General features: G+C 42.1%; 1 protein-coding gene across 1 annotated transcript in view; it reads left to right on the forward strand.

Moving 5' to 3' along the window:
- The window catches only part of Sntb2 (syntrophin beta 2), an 83,505-nt gene that overhangs the window by 43,618 nt on the left and 15,132 nt on the right, over positions 1 to 24,755 (forward strand). Inside the window, exons 2-5 of the mRNA XM_057753549.1 lie at positions 972 to 1,185; positions 13,172 to 13,382; positions 17,598 to 17,740; positions 23,160 to 23,356. Of these exons, the coding sequence (XP_057609532.1) occupies positions 972 to 1,185; positions 13,172 to 13,382; positions 17,598 to 17,740; positions 23,160 to 23,356 (765 nt within the window). The remainder of the gene's footprint in view (positions 1 to 971; positions 1,186 to 13,171; positions 13,383 to 17,597; positions 17,741 to 23,159; positions 23,357 to 24,755) is intronic.

Genomic DNA, 24,755 nt, shown 5'->3' on the forward strand with positions numbered 1-24,755 from the left:
TTTCTTGTTCATCCTCTCGTGTATATACAAATATTTTTATCTCTGTGTATATACGGATACTTCAAAATTTGTAAGGCTTCTAGTGGCTAGCATATCAGATATGGGATACTCAACCTATATTATGTATTTAAATGAGAATTTAGTGGGAGTAGACTATTTTGAAAAAGCAAGGGGTTTCTCTTTAGTTGACAATGTGCTTATATGTACTTTGACACATTTCTTTTAAACACAGTAATAATGTTTATATAACTTCCCGTACCCCATCCAGGTCAAGCATTCCTTTAGGACAGGATGCAACCCTTATTTGCCCTTGTATCAATTGAGCTTTTTTTTTCCTCAAAATTTGTTTATTTTTAGCCGGGCGATGGTGGCGCACGCCTTTAATCCCAGCACTTGGGAGGCAGAGGCAGGCGGATCTCTGTGAGTTCGAGACCAGCCTGGTCTACAGAGCTAGTTCCAGGACAGGCTCCAAAGCCACAGAGAAACCCTGTCTCGAAAAAACAAAAAAAAAAACAAAACAAACAAAAAAAAATTTGTTTATTTTTATTTTATGTGCATTGGTGTTTTTCTCTGCATGTATGTCTGTGAGGTGTCAGATCTTGGAGTTACAGACAGTTGTGAGCTACCATGTGGGTGTTGGGAATTGAACCCAGGTTCTCTGAAAGAATGATCAGTGCTCTTGACCTCTGAGCCATTCCTCCAGCCCCATCAATTGAGCTTTAATACTTTCCTTTGTATTGGGAAGAAAGAGATATATTTTTCTGATGTTTGAAAGGTTCTCGTCTACAAAAGAGATGAATATTGTTAGGTTTCTCAATGGGTGGAGATGTGGAGTTAAGCTCAAGGATATCAATAGCATTTGAAGTTTGCTTTTCACTTTGCTCCAGATGTTGCCTGTATGTGAATAGTCTGGTTTTCATTACATCAGAAACAAAAATGGTAACCTCTTTTGCTTTTTGTTTTTTTCATAGTCAAATTCATCCGAGAAGTAACACCGTATATCAAGAAGCCATCTTTAGTATCAGATCTGCCATGGGAAGGTGCCACTCCCCAGTCACCAAACTTTAGTGGCAGTGAAGACTCTGGTTCTCCAAAGCATCAGAACAGCACCAAGGACAGGAAGGTCATCCCTCTCAAAATGTGCTTTGCTGCCAGAAACCTAAGCATGCCAGATCTGGAGAACAGGTGAGCAGTGACTGTCATCATGCTCTCAGCATCACAGACTCAGGGACATACCACAGTATCAGTGCCTTCTGTTGAGTAAATGATTCTGAGATCAGAGGTCTGTCTTTATTTTTGAAACCCTGGATGGTCTCAAACCCACCAGACTTCCAAGTCTTTTTATAAGGAAATTGTCTGTCTGTCTGTCTGTCTGTCTGTCTGTCTGTCTATCTATCTATCTATCTATCTATCTATCTATCTATCTATCTATCTATCTATCTATTTTTGGTTTTCCAGGGCAAGGTTTCTCTGGAAAAACCTTAGCTGTCCTGGAACTCACTCTGTAGACCAGGCTGGCCTTAAACTCACAGAGATTTGCCTGGCCCTGCCTCCCGAGTCTTGAGATTAAAGGTGTGTGCCACCACTGCCTACCTATAAGGAAATTTCTTAATTGTGAGTAATGTTTTAGCTCAGAGACCATATGATAGGTAGATATGGGACATCACCTGATAATGTGACTCTGACAAGTTGGCTTCACAGACCCTCCCCCTTCTATAAAATGCAAGCAATGGAATGAATAATTTATAATTTTCCTTCTTGTTCTATAGTCATTTGTGTTCTATAATGACTTTAATTTTTGAAAAAGTACTGTTAGACTCAGTGTTAGGCCAGGGTTTTGGCAGAGTGGGGTGACTTTTCATTCTTGTGGTCTCTGATCTGAATGCACCCATATGCCTAAGCAGAATAGGACAGAACTTGGAAAACAGCACGAAACTGAAGCCAGGATTTTCTCGTCAGGCATAGACGCACATACCTTAAATTACAGCACTAGGGAGGAGGAAGCAGGCAAACTGGTCTACATAGTGAGTTCCAGACCAGCCAAGAATCACCTTCTTGAACATGTAAGGCTTTTATGTGATTAAAACTTCTTGGGAGCCAGGCAGTGGTGGCGCACACCTTTAATCCCAGCACTCTGGAGGCAGAGGCAGGTGAATCTCTGTGATCTACCACAAAGGCGAGCCTGGTCTACAGAGCGAGTTCCAGGACAGGCTCCAAAGGTACAGAGAAACCCTGTCTCAAAAGACCAAATAGAAGCAAACAAACAAACAAACAAATAAATAAGCTTTTTGGAGTGTTTTTTGTAGTATCTCAAGATTGTAGCTTATTTTAAAGTCTATTATTTTTTTATTCCTGTGTATGTGTGTGTTTATGTAAATATATGCTATGGTGTGTGGGTGCCTGCAGAGGTCAAAACTGGAGTTACAGGCAGTTGTAAGGTGTCTAGCATGCTACTGAGAATCAAACTCAGGTTCTTTGCAAGAACATCGGGTGCTCTTAACCTTGAGCCATGTCTTCATTCCATAAAATTGTAGCATAAAGTGTCATAACTAAGACAGTTGTGGTAGCTCTTATGTAGAATCCCAGCTCTTGGGAAGCTGAGGAAGAAAGATCACTGTGAATTTAAGGCCTGCTTGGGCTACATAGTCAGTTCCAAATTAGTTTAGGTTATAAAAAAATTGAATAAACCAGTTACATAAAAATCACAAAGTGGAGCTGGAGAGATGGCTCAGTGGTTAAGTGTACTGACTGCTTTTCTAGAGGACGTGGGTTCAGTTCCAACACCCACATGGCAGCTCACAACTGTCTGTAATTAAACTTCCAGGGCACTTGACACCCATGGCAAACCACTAATGCACATAAAATAAAAGTAAATACATTTTTTAAAAATCACAAAGGGCCAAAAAGCCTTAATTCATCTAGTAGTCTCAGTCTCTCTCTCTCTCTCTCTCTCTCTCTCTCTCTCTCTCTCTCTCTCTCTCTCTCTCTCTCTCTCTCTCTCTCTCCTCTCTCTGTCTGTCTCACACATGCGCAAACACACAGATACACACACACAACCTCAGGCCAAGGAGGGCAGAAATGCTAAGTCCATTCATTATAAATCACTTCTAGAATAGATGCCCATGGTGTTACTGCTGCAGCTAGAAACTGGAGAAAAGAGCAAAAACAATAGAATTTTGTAGAACAGGGGTGTGGGGATAGGGAAAGAAGGAAGGATGAAGGTGATTATTATATAAATTAAGGGTTCTGCTACCTTTATCATTTACCAAGACATCTTTTAGAACCCAGTCACCTTGACTTTCTTTAAAACTCAAGGATTGCATTCTTGGTTCAGTCATATGCTGCAAACTTTTTTTGTGTGGGTGGCTGGAGAGACAGCGTGGGTGCTGGGAACCGAACTCTTATATTTTTGGTTTTGAGCCTAGCCTTTAACGGCTGAGCCATCTCTCCAACCCACTGCAAACATTTTTTTTTTTTTGGATTTTTCGAGACAGGGTTTCTCCGTAGCTTTAGGTTCCTGTCCTGGAACTAGCTCTTGTAGACCAGGCTGGCCTCGAACTCACAGAGATCCGCCTGCCTCTGCCTCCCAAGTGCACTGCAAACATTTTTAAAGATTTATTATATGTGTGTGAGTGTTTTGCCTGCATGTATGTCTGTGTCCACGTAAATACTTACTGCTCATAGAAGTCAGAAGAGGGCATCATATCTCCTTGAAACTGGAGTTGCAGACATTTTAAACCACTTGTAAGTCATCATATGGGTAATGGGAATCGAACTTGTTTTTTTTTTTTTTGTCCTGGAAACTCATTCTATGGAGTACACTGGCCTCGAACTCAGGATCTGCCTGCCTCTGCCTCCCAAGTGCTGGGACAAAAGGCATGCACACCAGTGCCTGGTATGAGCCTGGTCCTTCTGCAAAATCAACAAGTGCTCATAACCACTGAGCTATCTCTCTCTCTCTAGCCCCAAATGCTGGAAACATTTGTTAACTGTCAGGTTTGAAAGAAATCCTAGGAACCAAGTGTAGAGAGCAATGTGAAACCACTAAAATTGTAGCAGGCTGTCTGTATGTTTGCAGGTGAGGAGTCTAGGACAGGGATTACAAGAGGAAGAAAGGGATCTTACTGGAGATATGAGATGGTAATGGATTGCATGTAAAAGAAAGCAAAAAGGAGGGCTCAGTGGGGCAGAAAGGGAGCCAGCTGGAGGAGGGAATGACTGAGAACAAAGTATGAGGATAACACATATAAGGATGCGATGATGAAACCCAGTACTTTCAGCTTCACAAAAGTCAAAACTGCATAATATTTGGGGTGGGGGCATGTGCCACACCCTTCATTCCAGTCAGATGATCCTCATAGTTGGCCATGACGTGCTGTACAAGGCTCGGTCTCAGGTGGCTGAGGCTAGTATAAAAATTCTCAGTCTTACTACTGAAAAGGGATTTGTTCCTACTTGAAATACCACATTTGAAAATGTCCATCTTTTTGTAAGATGCAAATGAAAAGAGACTGAAGGTTATTCTGTGGGGGCGAAGCTCGACTTGCATTGCAGTGTTCTCTAGAGAAAAGCAGGTAGGAGAATGACAAGTAGCTGGTGGGGATTGCACGCAGCTTTGCTTATTTCCAGGTTGTGAGCATCTGTCCTTTGTGTCTTGGCAGGAAAAAAAAAACATACAAAATTATCACCTAAGCACACTTCTGTTTTAAGACCTAGAAAACAGAGCTAAGCAAATGGACTCTGGCACCTTGGCCAAACTATTTGTCTTCTATAAACCTCAGTTTCCTATGGAACAAGATAAAAATTATGAGGGTTGAATAAGAAAATGGTTATAAAATTGGCACGGTAATTTCTTAAAAGTGTGTGAGTGTTGTCAGTTTCCCTTGGCCAAAATGTTTACATAATTTTTCTATCTATTTTCTGTCTATAAAATGAAAATACAGCCTGTTTGTATCTTTTAGAGCCATATCAGGAAAGTCGAGAAGATGGTTCTGTGGGTAAAGTTTTTGTTGTGCAAGCATGAAGACCTAAGCACATGTAAAAAGGCAGATTTGGCATGCACCAGGAATCCCAGTGCTTAGAGACAGGAAGATTCTGGGGTTTGCTGACCAGCCAGCCTAGCCAAGCCAGTGAGCTCCAAAGAGTACTAGGGGAAGACAACCACCACTGACCTGGCCTACACACACAGCATGCACACGTGTATATACCACACGCACACACACATATTAAGATAAAGGAGATAATACCTGTAAAATCACTTGGAGCTCTTTAGTTCTTAAATTTATCTAAGCCCTGCCGGGCGGTGGTGGCACACACCTTTAATCCCAGCACTCGGGAGGCAGAGGCAGGCGGATCTCTGTAAGTTCGAGGCCAGCCTGGTCTACAAAGGGAGTTCCAGGAAAGGCTCCAAAGCTACAGAGAAACCCTGTCTCGAAAAACAAAAACAAAACAAAACAAAAAAAATTTATCTAAGCCCTGTCAAAATGCATGTCAATTTATTTATTTGTGGGTTTTTAAAAATTATTTTTATGTGTGTTTCACCTATATGTAAGCCTGTACCCCACATGCATGCCTGCTACCCATAGGGGCCTGAAGAGGTCAACGTATCCTCTTCTGGCCTGGAACTGGTCTGGAGAATCCTCTGGGCCTGGAGTTGCAAGTGGTTGTAAACCACCATGTGGGTGCCAGGAACCAAATCCAAGTCTTCTGGGAAAGCAAGCAGTGCTCTTAACTGTTGTGTACAATGTTTTACTCCTTTACTCTTTTGACTTTACTACATGGCTGGCTGTGTGGCTGGCCCCTAGCGTCCTCCAAAAAACCCTTGTGCTTCTCCTCGCCCCTCCTTAAAATTCCTTCTCCACCCGGCTTCTCCCTGCCACTTCCTGTCTGCTAGTTGCTGACTCAGCCACCTGACCGCAGGTGAATTTTATATAATCAGACACATTTTTGCACCTTTACACAGATGTTCCACAGCCTAAACAAGAGTAACACATCATAAAATCATATTCCCCGGGGGCTGGAGAGATGACTCAGGTTAAGAGCACACTAGCTGCTCTTTCAGAGGTCCTGAGTTCAATTCCCAGCACCCACATGGCAGCTCACAACCATCTGTAGTGAGATCTGATGCCCTCTTCTAGTGTGTGTATACATAATAAATACAGAAATCTTTAAATCATAATGTGGTCACCTGATGATGGCTACCTGAGCAATTTTCAGTTTGGAGTTAGTTGTCATGACTGTTATGTACATCTTTTTTGGTCATGCATTTTCATTTTACTTGTGTGAACTTGGTGGAGTGGAGTTGATATATGTGGCAGGGAATGGTGGTGTATGCCTTTAATTTCGACAGTAATCCCGGTACTCAAAAGCAGAGGCAGGTGGCTTTCTGTGAGTTCTAGGCCAACCCAGGCTAAAGACCTCCCTCAAAAAAACGAACAAAATGCTGGGCGGTGGTGGCGCACGCCTTTAATCCCAGCACTTAGGAGGCAGTGGCAGGCGGATCTCTGTGAGTTCGAGACCAGCCTGGTCTATAAGAGCTAGTTCCAGGACAGGCTCCAAAACCACAGAGAAACCCTGTCTCAAAAAAAAAAAAAAAACAAACAAACCAAACAAGCAAATGGTAGATGTGTGTTTTATTTTAGAAGGAACTTCCAAGGCTAAAGAATGGCTCAGCTGTTAGACTTCTCTTCCAGTAGACTGTTCATTCCAGCACCAAATGGCTCTCAACTGTCTCCAGTCCCAAGGGGTCAAATTCCTTCTGACCTCCACAGACACCAGGAACACACATAGTACACATACATATATGGAGGCAAAACACTCAACACGTTAAGTAAATAAAATAAATCTAAGAAAGAAAGATTTCCAGGCATTCTTCCAAAGTGACTATACCATTTTATACTAATACCAATAAGAGTCAACAGTGTGAGAGTTTCCTTTGCTCCATGTTCTTCCCAGCATTGTAAGTAGTAACTTCTCTGAAGGGTATGTGGTAGAATCTCATTATGGTTCATCTTTCATTTTTTACAATATTTATTTATTTATTATGTATACAATGTTCTGTCTGCATGTATGCCTGTACACCAGAAGAGGGCACCAGATCTCATTACAGATGGTTGTGAGCTACCATGTGGTTGCTGGGAATTGAACTCAGGACCTCTGGAAGAGCAGGTAGTGTTCTTAACCTCTGAGCCATCTCTCCAGCCCCATCCTTCATTTTTATGTGAAGGTTTCACTAAAACCGAAAGGGAAACAGCTTGGTTTTTTTTTTGTTTTTTGTTTTTTTTAATATTTATTTATTATGTATACAATATTCTGTCTATGTATATGCCTGCAAGCCAGAAGAGGGCACCAGACCTCATTACAGATGGTTGTGAGCCACCATGTGGTTGCTGGGAATTGAACTCAGGACCTTTGGAAGAGCAGGCAATGCTCTTAACCACTGAGCCATCTCTCCAGCCCCCGGAAACAGCTTGTTTTATTGTCATTATTTTACTACTTTGATTAGGTTCTGTATTAAAGCTGGTGGGTGTTCTGTGAGTAAATGCAGGTTACTGCCTTTGTCCACCTGAGCTTCTGCTGCCTCGCTAGATGCTTCTGATAATGTGTTGTGTTATGAAACCTGAAACTAATTAATGATGAAGTCCAGTGAGAGAGAACGTGAGCCTATTCCTTAGCAAGCAGCAGTGTCCTGTAGGAATGTGGCGGTTTTAAGTCTGTCTTTTGCATTGGCTCACACCTTCCCATCTTCATTCTGACTGTTTTTTAGTAAAAGGCATACTTGAGATTTGTGACAAAAATTTCATGATTATTACTAAATTTAACTCATAAGTTATGTCAAAGACATAACCAAGCAGATAAAGTAATATAAGCTGAACTTACAATTCCATGCTTCTGTCTACCTAAATATTGATTTGACTGGAAACCCTCAGTGGTTTGACTACAGTCCAAAACCTTTAACCTTGTAGCTGCCTCCTATCTCCTATGGGCTCAATTACTGGCAGACTGCCTCCGTGTTTGCTGTTAGCCGGGTTTTTATTTTAATTTTTCCTTTTAAATAGCTAATTTTGAGCATTATTATGTTGCCTTTGTTGGTTTTGAGGACTGATCCAAGACAGACTCTTCTGATCCTAGACTCAGTTCTGGTTGGGAGTTTTTTTTGTTGATTAACTTTTCCCCAACCCCTTTCCAAGAAGCTACAAGATTTCTCTTTCCATAAATGCTAGTGATCCCACCGGAAAATCAACTTCGTGACCCTTTCATCGTTTGAGCCCTGTTGTCCTGGTGCTCACTCCTGACTAGTCAGGTTTAGCTTTATTCTATAACAGGCTTATTTTCATTCTTCCAATAATTTATAATTAGGATCTAATACCAAGATTTTTAGAAGTTATTCTGTCTTAATAAGATATTCAGTGTCCAGTGGCTGCCATGACCTGAGAGACTGTTTTTAGGACTGTATACAGTGTAAAGGTTTTTTGTTTTTTCACCAGAAAAGAATTGGTTTTTGCCTAAAGAATATAAACTGATTTCTATCTTTAGTGCTAACTAGGTCAGTAGGAGGAGTGAAGGAAATTTCTTGTCGGGTTCTTGCCAGTGATTTTAGCATGTTTAAAGAATGTTAATGCTGGCTTCAGTGACAGAGCAACAGGGTGGAAATAAACAAGCTCTTCTAGAAGATGGTCAGCCTAGAGACATGCAGTTTGAACTACGAATTGCTTCTCCCAGCCAGTTTGGTGGGGATGAGAATGGCTCTGACTCTTTGGCTAGGGTAAGGTCATGGAAGTCATTGGCCACTTAGGTCATGTATCCTATCCTTATAGTATGGAGAATTCTTTCTATTTGTTCATTTGAGACAGTTTCATGTTATATTTTAGGCTGCTCCAAAATTTACTATATGGCCCAGGCTGACCTCAGATTTATTGAAATTTTGCCTTAGCTGCCTGAGCACAGGAGCCACGATGCTCAGCTAGGTGCATTTTTGTTTAGAGGTGGATTTTGTTTGTTTGGCCTTTTTGGTTTTGTCTTTGCAGCGGTGGGAATTGAACTTTAGGGTCAAAAACTCAACTGAGGCACATTCCCAGTTCCTGTTTTTATCTTTTGAGATCTAACTCACTAAGCAGGCCAGGCTGGTGTGGAACTCAAGTCCTCCTCCTTGTGGTGCATGTTTTAGTCTCGCTCTCAGAACTAACCTTGCTGCCAATCCACTGTCCGTTTAGTGATTATGTAGTAGAGTGGCTGGGCTTTGGCCCTTCCATCTCATTTTAGTTAGGGTTACTATTACTGTGATGCAAAACTATGACCAAAAGCAATTTGGGGAGGAAAGACTTTATGAGGTGAGTCAGGGCAATTCAAGGCAGAAACTGAAGCAGATGCCATAGAGGAATGCTGCCTATAGGCTTGCTCCTTATGACTTTCTCAGAACCCTGACCACCTGCTGAGTCCTATGGCTGTTTGCCAGCTTCCCATATTTTGTTGTAATGAGCTCTCTGGGTTTATAGGGTTATTCTTTAAATTTTTTGTTAACTATGTGAGTTTGTGCATGCCACAGTGTATGTGTAGAAGTCAGAGGACAACTTGTAGGTGCCTGTTCTTTGTACCAGATGGGTTCTTCAGACCATTAGGCTTGGCAACAAATATCATTACATGCTAAGCCATCTCATCAGCCCTCAAATTAGCTTTTTAAAAAGCCTCCTTAGGCCTTGCAGTGGTGGTACAACCCTTTAATCCCAGCATTTGGGAGGCAGAGGCAGATGGATCTCTGTGAGTTTGAGGCTAGGCTGGTCTACTGTAGACAGAAGTTTGTGTTGCAGCCATTCAGTCTCAAAGAAACACACAGAGGCTTATATTAAATATAAACTGTTTGACCTATTAGCTCAGGCTTCTTATTAATTAGCTCTTTTTTTAAAACTTAAATTAACCCATAATTCTTGTCTATGTTTAGCCACGTAGCTTGGTACCTTTTCTCAGTAAGGCATTCTCATCTTGCTTACTTTGCATTGGTGACTACATCTCTTTCCTCTTTCCAGAATTCTCCTAGTCTGGTCACCCTGCCTATACTTTCTGCCTGGCCACTGGCCAGTTAGCATTTTGTTAAACTAATAGGAGTGACAAATATTTACAGTGTACAAGAGCGTTATCGCACAGCAATCCATCTACAGATTGAGTATGTGAACAGCCAGGGCTACAAAAAAAAAGAAAGAAAGAAAAAAGAAAAGAAAGAAAAGCTTCTTAGGGGACGTACCGAGTTTGTAATGAGCTCACCACATAGAGCCAGTTTGGTAATTGTGCCTAGAGGTGTAAAGCATCCCCTGCGGTCCTACTTTGCCTTTACTACCACAGAAGTATCTGGGTTTTGTTTTTGTTTTGTTTTTTGTGATATTTCAAGACAGGGTTTCTCTGTAGCCTTGGCTGTACTGGAACTTGCTTTGTAGACCAGGCTGGTCTGAAATGCACAGAGATCCGCCCATCTCTGTCATTTATTTATTTATTTTTAATATTTATTTATTATGTATACAATATTCTATGTGTATGCCTGCAGGCCAGAAGAAGGTACCAGACCCCATTACAGATGGTTGTGAGCCACCATGTGGTTGCTGGAAATTGAACTCAGGACCTTTGGAAGAGCAGGCAGTGCTCTTAACCTCTGAGCCATCTCTCCAGCCCCCGTCTCTGTCTTTTAAAGCACAGTCTTCATAATAGCCAGGACTAACTGTCCTCTATAAGATCTTTTGTGACCTATAATTAATTGTGATTTATCATCTGTTCATTTTCTGCCTTCCCTGATAGACTTAGGCTTAGTTAGGGTAGAGACTGGATTTTTTTTTCCCCATTGATCTGTGTTTCTGCAGTGACAATACTTGTCATTTAGTAGGGACTCAATTAATAATGTATCTAAGGAGGATTGATTGGGGGCCAGAGAGGTGTCTCAGTGTTTGAGAATGATTGCTTTTCTCCCAGAGGTCCCAAGTTCAGGTCCCAGCCCACACCTGTGACTCTAATTCCAGCGCACCTGATGACCTCTTCTGGCATCTGTGGGTACTTACACACACCATAAATACAAATAAAATAAATCTTAGAAAAAAGTATAGACTCAGTAGAATTTGAGGATAAACATTTGCAATATAAAATAACAACTTAAAGTATTTGGAGCTGGCATCCTAGCATTTAGGAGGATTATCATGAATTTGAGGCCAACCAGTGCTATATAGTGAGACCTATCAAAAAAATAAAAAGTTGCCGGGCGGTGGTGGCGCACGCCTTTAATCCCAGCACTTGGGAGGCAGAGGCAGGCGGATCTCTGTGAGTTCGAGACCAGCCTGGTCTACAAGAGCTAGTTCCAGGACAGGCTCCAAAACCACAGAGAAACCCTGTCTCGAAAAAACCAAAAAAAATAAAAAATAAAAAATAAAAAAAATAAATAAATAAAAAAATAAAAAGTAAGGCTAGCAAGATGGGTCAGCAGGTAGAGCTGCCTGTCACCAAGCCTGACAACCTCCATTTGTTCCTGGGACCCATGTCATGGAAGGAGAAAAATGAGTCCCACACTCAAGACTGTGACACACTCACACACATACACACACAAAATAATTGAACAACAAAAACCCCCTGAAAAATTTTAATACGAAATGAAAAGAGCAAAAACAAAAATAAATAAATAAAAGACTTGTAAAAGTACTCGCTGCATAAACCTAATGACCTTAATTTGACCCCATCTCACTGTAGAACTAGAAGAGTAGGGCAAGGATGCCTAATGCACGGCTGGTAGAAGCTGGAGGCAGCCTTGGAACTGCTGATCTAAAGGTAACTTTAGCCAAGTGCAGCAGCAGCAGCAGTACATGTCTTTAGTCCCAGCACTTGGGAGGCAGAAGCAGGGGGAATCTCTGTGAGTTTGCAGCCAGCCGAATCTATACAGCGAGTTCTAGACCAGTCAAGACTACATAGTGAGATTCGGTCTCAAACAAATTAATAAAATTCCAATTTTTATAAAGAATAATATTCATAAAGAAAAACAATATCCTGCTAATATCCCTTTATTTCAAATAAAAGAATTTTAGTTCATTGTTAGGCTTTTATACGTTATACCAGTATTACCTAACTAAAAAAAAAAATTTTAATGTGTTTTTCGAGACAGACTTTCTCTTTGTAACAGCTCTGGCTGTTCTGGAACTCTGTAGACCAGGCTGGCCTCAAACTCACAGAGATCCAACTGCCTCTGCCTCCTGAGTGCTGGAATTAAAGGCGTGCACCACTGCCTAGGTTTTTCTTTTTAGTTATGTATGTGTTTTTGTGTGTGTGTGTGTCCACATAAGTATAGGTGTCCACAGAGGCCAAAGAACTTGACTCTCCTGGAGCTGAAGCTATAGTCGGTCTATATTATTATAATTTGGGTGCTGAGGGCCAGACCTGGGTCCACTAGCCGAGCAGCAAGTGCTCCTAACCCCTGAGCCGTCTCATCTCCTCCGCTCCTAATCGTTTTTAAAATATTTTAAAAAATTAAATATAAAGTTCTTCTAGCTTTGTGTGGTGAAATTCACCTGTAATTCCAGCACTTGAAAAGTGAAAGCCAGAGGAGCAGTTCAGGGTCATCCTCAAGTACATAGCAAGTGTGATGCCAGCCTAGAGTGCATGGTATACATATAACCCTGACTTTTTTTTTTTTTTTTTTTTTTTTTTGGATTTTTCGAGACGGGGTTTCTCCGTAGCTTTTGGTTCCTGTCCTGGAACTAGCTCTTGTAGACCAGGCTGGCCTCGAACTCCCAGAGATCCGCCTGCCTCTGCCTCCCGAGTGCTGGGATTAAAGGCGTGCGCCACCACCGCCCGCCTAACCCTGACTTTTATATACTTAATATACGTATTTGTGCCCATGTGTGAGTGTTGATGTTGGTGTTCCTGCCTGCAATGCCCAACAGACTTGTGTTTCTTTGACATAGAAATTAAGGAAAAGTGAAGTGTCCCACTATTGGCCATCCCATAGGCACAGTACATCAACAGATCTAGTTGTTAGTCCCGATTATTGTCCATCCATTTGTGTTTTCTCTGGTATTGGACTCTGAGAAATTAAAGTATCTCTACTTGAAAATCACATTCCTATACTAGATTTGCAGTTAGCGAGTTAACTCTGGTAGTGTGATGACTTGAAACCCAGCTCATTTTTCTCCTTTCTCTCTTCATACAGATTGATAGAGCTACATTCTCCTGATAGCAGGAACACCTTGATCCTACGCTGCAAAGATACGGCCACAGCACACTCCTGGTTCGTAGCTATCCACACCAACATAATGGCTCTCCTCCCACAGGTATTGGCTGAACTCAATGCCATGCTTGGTGCAACCAGTACAGCGGGAGGCAGCAAGGAAGTCAAGCATATTGCCTGGCTGGCAGAACAGGTAGGTGGAAGGCAGAACAGGGGTTTTACTCATCCCCACTCAGACTTAGAATGCTTCCCTTATGACATATATCTAGACTATTTATATCTGTACCCACCTACATAATCTCTCTCTCACTTTTTCTCCGTCTCTCCAATGTGTGTGTGTGTGTGTGTGTGTGTGTATACAGTGTCTCACCATTTAAACCAGGCTGGCCTTGAACTCACAGAGAACCTCCTGCCTCTGCTGCTCCAGTGCTGGATTAAAGGCGTGGATTAAACTCAGGTCACCAGGCTTGCCCATCAAGAACTTTACCCACTGAGCTATCTTGTGCCCTCCCCCCCCTTTTCTCATACATAGAACTTTTATCTTGTTTTTTATTTATTTAAATAGTCTGGCGAGGTTTTCATACAAAATACATCGAGAGCTAGGCGGATCTCTGTGAGTTCGAGACCAGCCTGGTCTACAAGAGCTAGTTCCAGGACAGGCTCCAAAACCACAGACAAACCCTGTCTCGAAAAACCAAAAAAAAAAAAAAAAAAAAAAGATATTCTGTCTGTAGCTAATAAGAATGTTCCCAGCTTTGTTGTCCTAATATTTTATCATTACAGACAATACTGTAGTAAACTTTTATAGCTTAGCTTGTCATACATACATTATCTAAACTTTTTGGTCCTTGTTCACACGGATCAGATAACAAGGGTACTTATTATTTTAATATATTTGGGCCTTAAAATTATTTCTGGGAGGGCCCGGCAGTGGTGGCGCACGCCTTTAATCCCAGCACTCAGGAGGCAGAGGCAGGTGGATCTCTGAGAGTTTGAGGCCAGCCTGGTCTACAGAGTGAGTCCCAGGACCGGTTCCCAGGACTGGTTCCTTAGCTACTGAGAAACCCTGTCTCCAAAATCAAAACAAAACAAACAAAGAAACAAAAGGCTGGGTGGCGATGGTGTACACCTTTAATCCCAGCACTTGGGAAGCAGAGGCAGGTAAGATCTCTGTGAGTAAGAGGCCAGCATAGTCTACAAGAGCTAGTTCCAGGACAGTTAGGGCTGTTACACAGAGAAACCCTGTCTCAAAAAACAAAACCAGACCAAAAAGATTATTTCTGGGAGCAGGATGTAATGGGATATCTTTCCATCTGTAGGATAATCTCCAGAAATGACTGGTCATAAGGAATGCTAGTTATCTGCCTCTAGACCTCAAATATTTCCACGATTTACTACAGACTTAAAATAACAGACATTGACTTCATACAGTTTCTAGGGTTCATGGCCTTAGCTGGATAGTTCTAGCCAAGGCTTTCTCATGAAGAGTCAAGCCATCAGCTAGCATGGCATTCATCTGGAGTCTTCAAGACCCCATCTCAGAGATTGATTGATAGGATCATGGGGTTTCAGAAATATTAATAATATATTAGTAATATTTAGTGTTGCCTGTTTATTAGAAAATAAATTTAGAAAAAGATGATATTTGGCCAGGTGTACATGTGTGGGTGTAGAAGTACAAGCACACTGAAACCCTCACATTGTTATCCCCTTTTTCTCTAGCCAGGAACTTAGTAATAGTGCCTCAAGGCTGTTTGTGCTGATGCCACAACTGAAAACGCATACTACATATATAGGCAACATTTTGACTCTACTGAAAATAAACAATATCCGTAAACAGTAAGGCAAATAAGCAAACAGAAGAGAGAAAAGGTGTTCTTTGAAAACCAAGGGCTTCGTGGGCTGGAGAGATGGCTCAGCGGTTAAGAGCATTGACTGCTCTTCCAAAGGTCCTGAGTTCAATTCCCAGCAACCACATGGTGGCTCACAACCATCTGTAATGAGATCTGGTGCCCTCTTCTGGCCTGCAGGCATACATGCATTCAGAACACTGCCACCTCTTCAGCCCCAAGAATGACTTTTAATAGCTGATCTCATCCTCCTGCCTTCATTCTCAAGTGCTGGCTGGTCTTATAGACATGTACCACTATGCCTGTAACTGATATTCTTCTACCAGATTGCAGCTAGCAAGAAATGACAACTTAGAAAACTAGGGTGCATTGGTCCTCTCACAGGCTAGACTTCATTCCTCACTTCTGGGATCAGCCTGTAGTTGAGAGACACAGAGGTGTGTGGTGGCATATATCTTTAATCCCAACACTCAGTAGGCAGAGGTAGGCAGATCTCTTGAGTTCAAAGTCAGCCAGGGCTACAGAGTGAGACCCTGTCTCAAAAGAATCTGAGACTCTGGGTTAAAGGTTTTCAGTAAATGCCAGGCATTGTGGCACACATCTTTGATCCTGGCACTCAGGAGGCTGAGGCATGTGGTTCTCTAGGAATTGGAGGCCAGCCTGGTCTACATAGTGACCAAGGCTCTTTACCACTGCACCATCTCGTCAACCCTTTCAGAAGTCTTAAAGAAAAGAAGAAATTGTGATTCTGAAGACAGCTATCAATGAGACAAATGATTAGCTTGAGTTCTCCTGGAGGCAGTCAGGGGTGGCTTGGAGGGGGAGGGTAGAATACATTGCTTTTCAGCAGCCTGATCTGCAGGAGGCCAGGGTTTGATGATACATTGCTTTTCAGCAGCCTGATCTGCAGGAGGCCAGGGTTTGATGATGGCAGGGCTTTTCTTGAGCACAGTCCTTTCCATTTTTGCCCCGATCCTTGACATGAATAAGTAGTAGGTGGCTGTTTCCTAGATTTTTAAACTTCCTAGGTAACTGAGCTTTATGTAGATAAAAATATGTGTATTTGAAGCCAAAACATGTACTTTGTAAATAAAATGAAAAACTCCTGAATTTGTGTTTTCCAGAATAACAGTGTAGCACTGGGAGCTAGTTCAGCAGGTTAGCCATTGCCTAGAATGAGGCCCCTGTTTAAATCAGAGCATCAGAAAAACAAAGTACATCATGGTCAACATTTTTTATTGCTTATTATTGTGTATGTATTTGGGGTGTGTGTGTGGGTGTGTGTGTGAGTAGTGCAGGCTTGTACATTTCATGGTGCAGATGTGGAAGAAAACTTCTGGGAGTCAGTTTTTTTCTATCCACTGTGGGCTCCAGGGATCAAACTTGGGTTGTCAGACAAGTACTAAAAAGTGATGAACTATCTCATTGACCCATGGTCAAGATTTTTTTAAAACAAAATAGGCTATAATTTACTATAGGAAATTCTACAACATACAGAGTTGTGTTATTTTGGAAGATATTATCATAAATATTCAAAATACTAATTAATACAACAATGTCTTTCTCCTTTTCTCTCTTTTTGTCTCTCTTTTTCTTCCTTTCTTCCTAATGTGCTTTGGTGCTTTGCCTACATGTATATCTGTATAAGGGTATCAGATCCCCTGGAACTGGAGTTACAGACAACTGAGAACTGCCATGTGGGTGCTGGGAATTGAACCAAGAGAAGCTAGTGCTCTTAACCGCTGAGCCATCTCCCCAGCCCCAAACAATGTATTTCTTAATTGTAGGTTGAATTTTTTGTTTTGTTTTGTTGAGGCAAGGCCTCACTATATAACTCTAGCTAGACTTGAGATCTGCCTGCTGCTGCCTCCTGAGTGCTGAAATTATAGGCATACACCACTACCCCTGGCTTCCTTACTGTAGCTGTTAGTCAAGATATTGCTTAGTCAAGATTCTGCAGTTGAAGACATGAGTTTCCATCATGTTCTCTTTTCTTTCTTTCTTTCTTTCTTTCTTTCTTTCTTTCTTTCTTTCTTTCTTTCTTTCTTTCTTCTCCTCCTCCTCCTCCTCCTCCTCCTCCTCCTCCTCTTCTTCTTCTTCTTTTTGATTTTCGAGAAAGGGTTTCTCTGTGTAGCTTGGTGCCTGTCTTGGAACTTGTTCTGTAGATCAGGACTCACAGAGATCTGCCTGCTTCTGCCTCCCAAATGCTAGAAATTAAAGGTATGCACCACCATCACCTGGCTTCCATCCTGTTCTTTATATACTAGGCATACACATTTTGAAAATAACAGTGTATATTAGAATTGTGATGGTCAGTTTTTAAGGAATGGGGTAAAATTGTCATGTCACTAGATAATGCCTGTGACTTGTTAGCTTTTCAAATATGCCCCTCTACACACTTCCGATGGGGAATCCTGACCTGTGGGAGTAAACTCAAGTCTGTTAGGGTGGGGGAACAAAACAAAGATCCTCAATGTTAACCCAGTACTCAAGTCACTTCTGCTAAAGGCTCATCGTGATCATAGTTAGCTCTGATTCTGATCTCACCATTGTGACAGGCAAAACTAGATGGTGGAAGACAACAATGGAGGCCTGTTCTCATGGCTGTGACCGAGAAGGATTTGCTCCTTTATGATTGTATGCCATGGACAAGAGATGCCTGGGCATCACCATGTCATAGCTACCCTCTTGTTGCCACAAGGTAAGACAAAAGGAAAAAAATACTCTTAAGTCTACTATAAAATGAATTCTACTGCCTTTGGTGCCTAAAATAACATTTGAGAGACTAACAGACAAAATCTATTTTTTTCCCAACTTATCATTTTGCAGCTCCTAACTCTTAACAGAATAAATTGCTTCAATCACTTGTGGGTGTTTGTGTGTGTGTGTGCACGTGCAAGCGTAAATTGTTGAGGGAGTGGCTGTTCCTTTTAGAACTTGCTTAGTCATGGAGATAATAGGGGTTTGGGGTGGTTTGGTTTTTCTTTATTATTGACTGTGACTAAAACCACTGAAATCGTAGTAGCCTTTTGAGTAGGTGATGAAATCATTTAAACCAGACTGTGGTACAGTAGATAAACCGCTCAATTTAGCCAAAATATCTTTGCAGTGCTCTTTGCAGCAAAAGAGCACATAGCAACAATGATGGCTTTGTCCTGGAGCCACAGAATGTTCCCAGTGTCACAGGTATATGGACTTGGGCAGGAGAACGATTGAGAAATGTAAATTTGAGGTGTCTTAAGAGATACAACTAGAAGTGTATTCTAATTCTGTTTCCCTTGGATCTTAAAGAGTCAGATTTTGGCATGACTGAAAAGCCCCACAAGACTGCTTTTAGGAATCATTAAGAAGTTTCTCTCAGGGCTGGAGAGATGGCTCAGTGGTTAAGAGCATTGCCTGCTCTTCCAAAGGTCATGAGTTCAATTCCCAGCAACCACATGGTGGCTCACAACCATCTGTAACGAGGTCTGCTGCCCTCTTCTGGTCTGCAGACACACAAAGACAGAATATTGTATACATAATAAATAAATAAATATTTAAAAAAAAAAAAAAAGAAGTTTCTCTCAGTGCAGTAAACCAGAATAAGTGCGTGTTCTCTGCTGTGCTGAAGTTCCCTTTTGGCAGTGTTTTGCTGTAACTGCCATTTGCCCTTGATGCATAAAAGGAATGGAAGATAATCTAGTGGTTTCATTAAGTGCTCAGAAAAATACTTGGTAGTGAAAGAGGAAAGTGTTGGAACCATCTCCTATGCCCCATAGAGGACACTGGCTGTTTCCTGTTGTGAACAACAAAAACATTGCTTTTGTGACAGGGTTTCACTATGTAGACCTAACTGGCCTACAACTTAATGTAACCCATCTAGCCGTTAACTCAGAGAGATCCACCTCCCTTTGCCTTCCAAGAACTATAAGTAAAGGTGTGTGCCTCCACGTGCAGTCTGGTATCAATCTTTTCATGTAAATAGAGTTAAAGTTGTCATATAGCTTTACTGGGTTGCTCTCAGTCACCGGAATAGAGTTAAAGCACCTCCTGAGTTTGAGAACCAGGAAAATGTGCACGCCTTAATTCCCTCCGGGGAGAAGCATCTTGTAGAAGACAGTTTAAGTGTCATTCCCAGGCCCTCACCGAAGTAAAGAAAGCTACCTTGACATCAAGAACTATGATGTCATCCAAGAACGTCCCACTGTGCTTGTGTACAGTGTCCCTGGAAATCCTGAGTTAGTGTCACTTATTTTGTCTCACGTTCACTGAGAGCAGGACAGGACTCCTACAACACTAAGAATATTTCTGCAGTTAAGGTTAGACCAATTAACTTGTATTCCAAAGATTTAGAACACTCTAAATAAACCTTCATTCTGTAAAGCTAGAAGTTACTGTCACCTCATAAACAAGCAGTTTCTGTCCGTTGGATGTTGCTTGTCAAAGGACTTTAGTAGTAAATAAAATGGGGCAGTTGTTTATTTAAGGAGTAGGTCTGCTCAGACCCTAGGTATGACATCAAAATCAAATATAAAATCAAACATGGCAGCACATAACTGTGATCCCAGCCCTTGAGAGTTAAAGGCAATAAAACCAGGAGTTCAGGATTGGGCTGGGCTATGTGGGAGCCTCTGTGAAAAAAAGAAAAGAAAAGAAAAGAAAAGAAAACATGCCATATGAGGAAAAAGAAGTAAGACTCCATGTTTGCATTTCAAGTAGCATCAAGAAAATGAAGCCAAGAGGAACTGGTGTACAACTCAGTTGGTCCAGTACTTACTGTATGAACATTGAGAACTGAGTTCAGATACCAAGAACCCCTGCAAAAAACCAGGTATAGATATAACTCCAGTCCTGGGGGTGTGGAGACAGATAGGTCATGGAGCTCACTACCTGCCAATGAAGCCGAATCAGTAGGCTCCAGGTTCAAATGAATAGACTAACAAATATATAGGAAAGACAAAGCAATATCTTGATTATCTACAAAACTAAGTAATCCCAGGTAAATTAAGAATTAATTATCCTTCAGACTTTAAGATCAAGTAACATTGTTAGATTTGTATAAAGTAATAGCTATTATTTATGTTGGATTACATACACATTTAGGGTTTGGAGGGTTTTTTTGTTTGTTTGTTTTTGGTTTTTTGCTTTTTGTTTGTTTGGTTTGGTTTTGGTTTTTTGATACAGGGTTTCTCTGTGTAGCTGTGACTGTTCTGGAACTTGATGTGCCGACCAGGCTGGCCTTGAACTCATAGAGATCGGCCTGCCTCTGCCTCCTGAGTGCTGGGATTAAAGGTGTGCACCACCATGCCCAGCTCACATTTAGAAATCAAAACTGTGTGTGCATGTACATGTTTTCTCTCAATACATGATATTTTTGGCAATGAGGATGAAGGGATTTTTTTTTTTTTTACTTCTTTACTAAGATCAAGACTGTCCTAGGTACTGTGGGTTTTGCAGTCTTTTCCTATCAGCTTTCTCTTTAACCAGGAGAGACAGAACCCAAGGACAACACGGCTACTGTACCATGTGGAAAATTGAATGGTATTGAGTTTGTGGGACTAATACAGCCCAAACTGCTAAAGCTCATCTTTTTGTGAGTTTATTTGGCCTTCCCACAAAAGTGGGGGTGGGAAGCATTTGGCAATGTGTCCTAACCAATGGCTGCTCCCCAAGTCCAGCAGCTGGTTTGAATTAGAGTCCCTCTGCTAAATATTTCAAAATCAAATTTAGGGGAAAAATACCTCCTAGACTGATATTTTGTAATGTCTGACATGGGATTAGCAATCAAACTGAATGTGGTAGAATAACCCTGTCACTTTCCTCCGTACTCCATCTTACTTGGGTCATGTTGAGTAATTCTAAAACTTAACTCTTTCTGAGCTGGCTCGTGTTCATCTGGCATGTAAGATCTTCAGGAGTCAGGTTAGTAACACAGTTCTCAGAGGTGACTCCATAGGGCAAGTCTGTAAATTCAAACGTATCTCATAGTAATATCATGTAATCATAAAATGTTTCTTGTGGTTTTCACTGTGCTGACAGTTGCCCTGGGGGTAAGTTAAACTGCTGATAATCTTTACAGGTTTCAGGGCAACTGGCAACCAGTCACATGCACAGGCTGTCCATAGGCACTGTATTCTCTAAATGGCCTGTGGGGGTAGGGAGTCAGTTTAATTTAAATGTCTTATTGAAGCAGTAAAAACTCAGTTTGGGGTAGAGAGGTTGCTCAGTGGGTGAGAGTGCATTCTGATCCCAGCACCCAGGAGAAAGCCAGGCATCCCACACATGTGCCTGTAGGCCCAGTGCAATGGCAGCTGAGGCAGGAGGATTGGTAGGACTTTGTGGCTATCAGGTTCGCTCCAGATTCAGTAAGAGACCCTGTCTCAAGGAAGGCTCTAAGGTCACAGAACAGGGAGGACACCTGATGTGACTTGTGGCCTCCACATAGGGACAGGTGTTCACACCCACACATGCCACATTGACAGCACAAATTATCAGTTTTCTTTCATCTTAACCTGTGAGTATTCATCTTTTTAAAATTCGACATGATGAAATAGGAACTATTGAGCTGAGAAAAGAGCTGTACTTCTGAAGTCCCTGAAGAGTTTCCACCCTGAAGAGGGCTGATTAGCAAACCACCGTGCTCAGATCCATGCTTGTAAGGAGCCTGCTCTAAAAGACCCAAGGAGAGTACTAACTGTCGCCCTGATAAAATTCTGGTTTTCAAGAAAGATACTAATTTTGATCAGAAATAGAAGTAGAACCATGTGCTGCATGGTGGAGTTTTGTGACCTGTTCATTTCATTTAACAAGAAGTCCTCAAAGTTCATCCATGTGGTAGATGACCATAGGACTTCCTTTTCTAATTCACTGGTTGGTATGTTGTGTGGTGTTTTGTTTCTTTTTGAGAGGTCACTGTCTGTACCCCAGTGTCGCGGCCCCCCTCGTCCAGCAAGGAGGACGCGCAACACCCGGAGCTCTTCTCACTGCAGTTTTATTCAGGACCTTTTGGCAATTGTAAAATCTCTCTCTCTCTCTCCCTCTGGGCAAACCTCTCCCAGCCCTTAAGTAGGCCTGGGCTGCCAACCTCAGATTGCCAGGTGGGCACTGCTCATAGGTCCACGCATATGCAAGCAGCTGACAATCATTGCGTGATAATAGCATAAGTCAGGCCTAGTTAATATTAGAAGTTGATTATCACAGAGAGCACTCGCTTTCGGGATCGCGGAGGGCGGGAGCCAGCACCATCAGGTGCGACTCCACGCAGCTCTCTACACATAGCCATCAGGTGTGACTCCACACGGCTCTCTACACCCCAGGCTGGTTTAAAATTTAGAATCCTCCTGCCTCAACTCCCTAAATGTTGGGATTACAGGCATGCATCACTACATTTGGCTGTTCTCTCTCTCTCTCTCTCTCTCTCTCTCTCTCTCTCTCTCTCTCTCTCTCTCTCTCTCTCTCTCTCTCCCCTTCCCTCCCTCCCTCCCTTTTCCTCTCTCCCTTCCTTTCTTTTTCTTTTGAGACTGTGTTTCTCTGTAGCTTTGGTGACTGGCCTGAAACTAGCTTATCTCTTGTAGACCAGACTGACCTTGAACTCACAGAGTTCCTCCTTCCTCTGCCTCCTGAGTGCTGGGATTAAAGGGTGGGCCACAACCGCCCAGCTTCTTTCTTTTTTTCTTGTTCTTTGGGCTTTGATTTTCTTTATATGAATGTTTTGCCTGCTTGTATATCCATGCACCATCTGTGTACCTGATGCCTGTGGAGGCCGCCAGGTGAGGGGTCTTGGAGATGGTGTGAACGGCAGTGTGTCAAACCTAGGTCCTCTAGAAGAGCAGCAAATGCTCCTAACCCGAGTTGTCTCTCCATCCCCTGGCAGGACTTCTGTATCCCTTTTCCTGTTAGTGGGTAATTTTTTTTATAAAGAGAGTAAGTAGTATTCTGCCTCTTGGGACACCAGGGATTATTCTGTGGGATTAAAGAATAGTATCACCTTCAAAATATCACAGTCTGGTTTTGAAATGTATTCATCTAAAAACTGCTGAAGGTTTTTATAAGTTTCTGCTTACCAGTGAGTATACATTTCTGGCATTTTCTTCCAGTAATACAGTAATTGCTTTAGCTCTCTGTTCTGTTTGTGGTCCTAGGTTGGTTCATTCAGGTTCTGGATGTCGGTCACCCTCCCTTGGATCTGACCTTACCTTTGCTACAAGGACGGGCTCTCGGCAGGGCATTGAGATGCATCTCTTCAGGGTTGAAACTCATCGGGATTTGTCCACCTGGACCAGAATACTTGTTCAGGGTTGTCACGCTGCTGCCGAACTGGTCAAGGAAGTCTCCCTAGGTAGAGATACGTTTGTTTGTTTCTGTCTGTCCGTCTGTCTATCTGCAACAGGTTCTCACATAGCCTCTCCTGGCCTGGAATTTAGTTTGTACCAAGGATGAGAGGATGGCCTTGAACTCTTGATCCTCCTGCTCTACTCCCCAGTGCTATAATCACAGGTATACACTATCATTCCTGGCACTGATGCTAGATTTTTAACAGCAATTAAAGTATTTTTTCAAGATTTATTTTTAGTGATGTGTGTGGGTGTATATTTGTCTGTTTGTGTCACGTGTGTGCAGGTGTCCTTGGAGACCAAAAGAGGGAAGCTGAAGAGACAGGATTTGCTTATGTGCCATCTCTCCTACCCTCTAACATTAAGTGAAACTGCTCAGCTTTAAAGTAAACCACCATTGTTGTGTGTGCCCACTATAAACTGCCTTAAAACTCAAATGGTGAGCTCAAATGGTGATGGCAGGAAGAAATCCGGTATCTGTCTCACTGGCGAAGCTTTACCATGCTTGCCACATGGCATTAACCACGTGGCTTTTTTACTGTTCATCTTTTAAAATCTACATTTAATAGTATAAGGTACTGGGCAGTAAAAGTTAGAACCACTGACTACAGTTAAGAAGATTTTAGGGTCAGGCGTGGTGGTGCACACCTTTGATCCCAGCACTCAAGAGACAGAAGCAGGAGGATCTCTGTGAGTCTGAGGACAGCCTGCTCTACAGAGAGAGTTCCAGGGCTACACAGAGAAGAAACCCTTTCTCAAAAAAAAAAGAAGATTTAGCATCTAAGATATGTCTAGACACCCTTAAATACAAGCATCTGACAATATTGTAGTTACAGAGAATAAAGTGTTTGGAATATGAATTTCTCTTCAAAGGTTTGAAAATATTCTGTCCAACACTGTTAGTGCTTGAAGGAGCTGGTTGCCATAGTCACTATGGAAGCTCCTTCTAGTGCCTAGTCCCTGCTGGTTGTTGTGTTGCACTGTGGAAGTGCCCCCTGGTGGCTAGTCCCTGTGAATTTGGGGTTTCACTTATGCTCTACAAGTATACAGGTATTTCAATTGGCCTTTCAGTTTCACAAAAGCTAGGGCTAGTGTGGCTGGGACTTGAGCTGCAGTTCTCATGTGGAGCCAGTGCGTTATGCCCCTCCTTCTCTCTCCAGATGACTCATGCTTATGACTGGATTAAATGCCTGAAGGATACACGGTGTCAATCCCCTTCATCCATTACATCAGCAAATATTTGCTGTGTACTTTAGTGTTTACCCAGAGCTGTGCTTTATAATGAGAGAGATAGAAGTAACTAAGACCTTATTTCCTGTCCTTGACTAAGCTGTGAAAAGAGCACAGGGTCCTATTGTCCTCTGTGATTAGCTTGTCACAGACTTGGTCTGTCTGTCTCTCTCT

This window comes from Chionomys nivalis, chromosome 21, assembly GCF_950005125.1.
Source record: "Chionomys nivalis chromosome 21, mChiNiv1.1, whole genome shotgun sequence".
NCBI classification, from domain to species: domain Eukaryota; kingdom Metazoa; phylum Chordata; class Mammalia; order Rodentia; family Cricetidae; genus Chionomys; species Chionomys nivalis.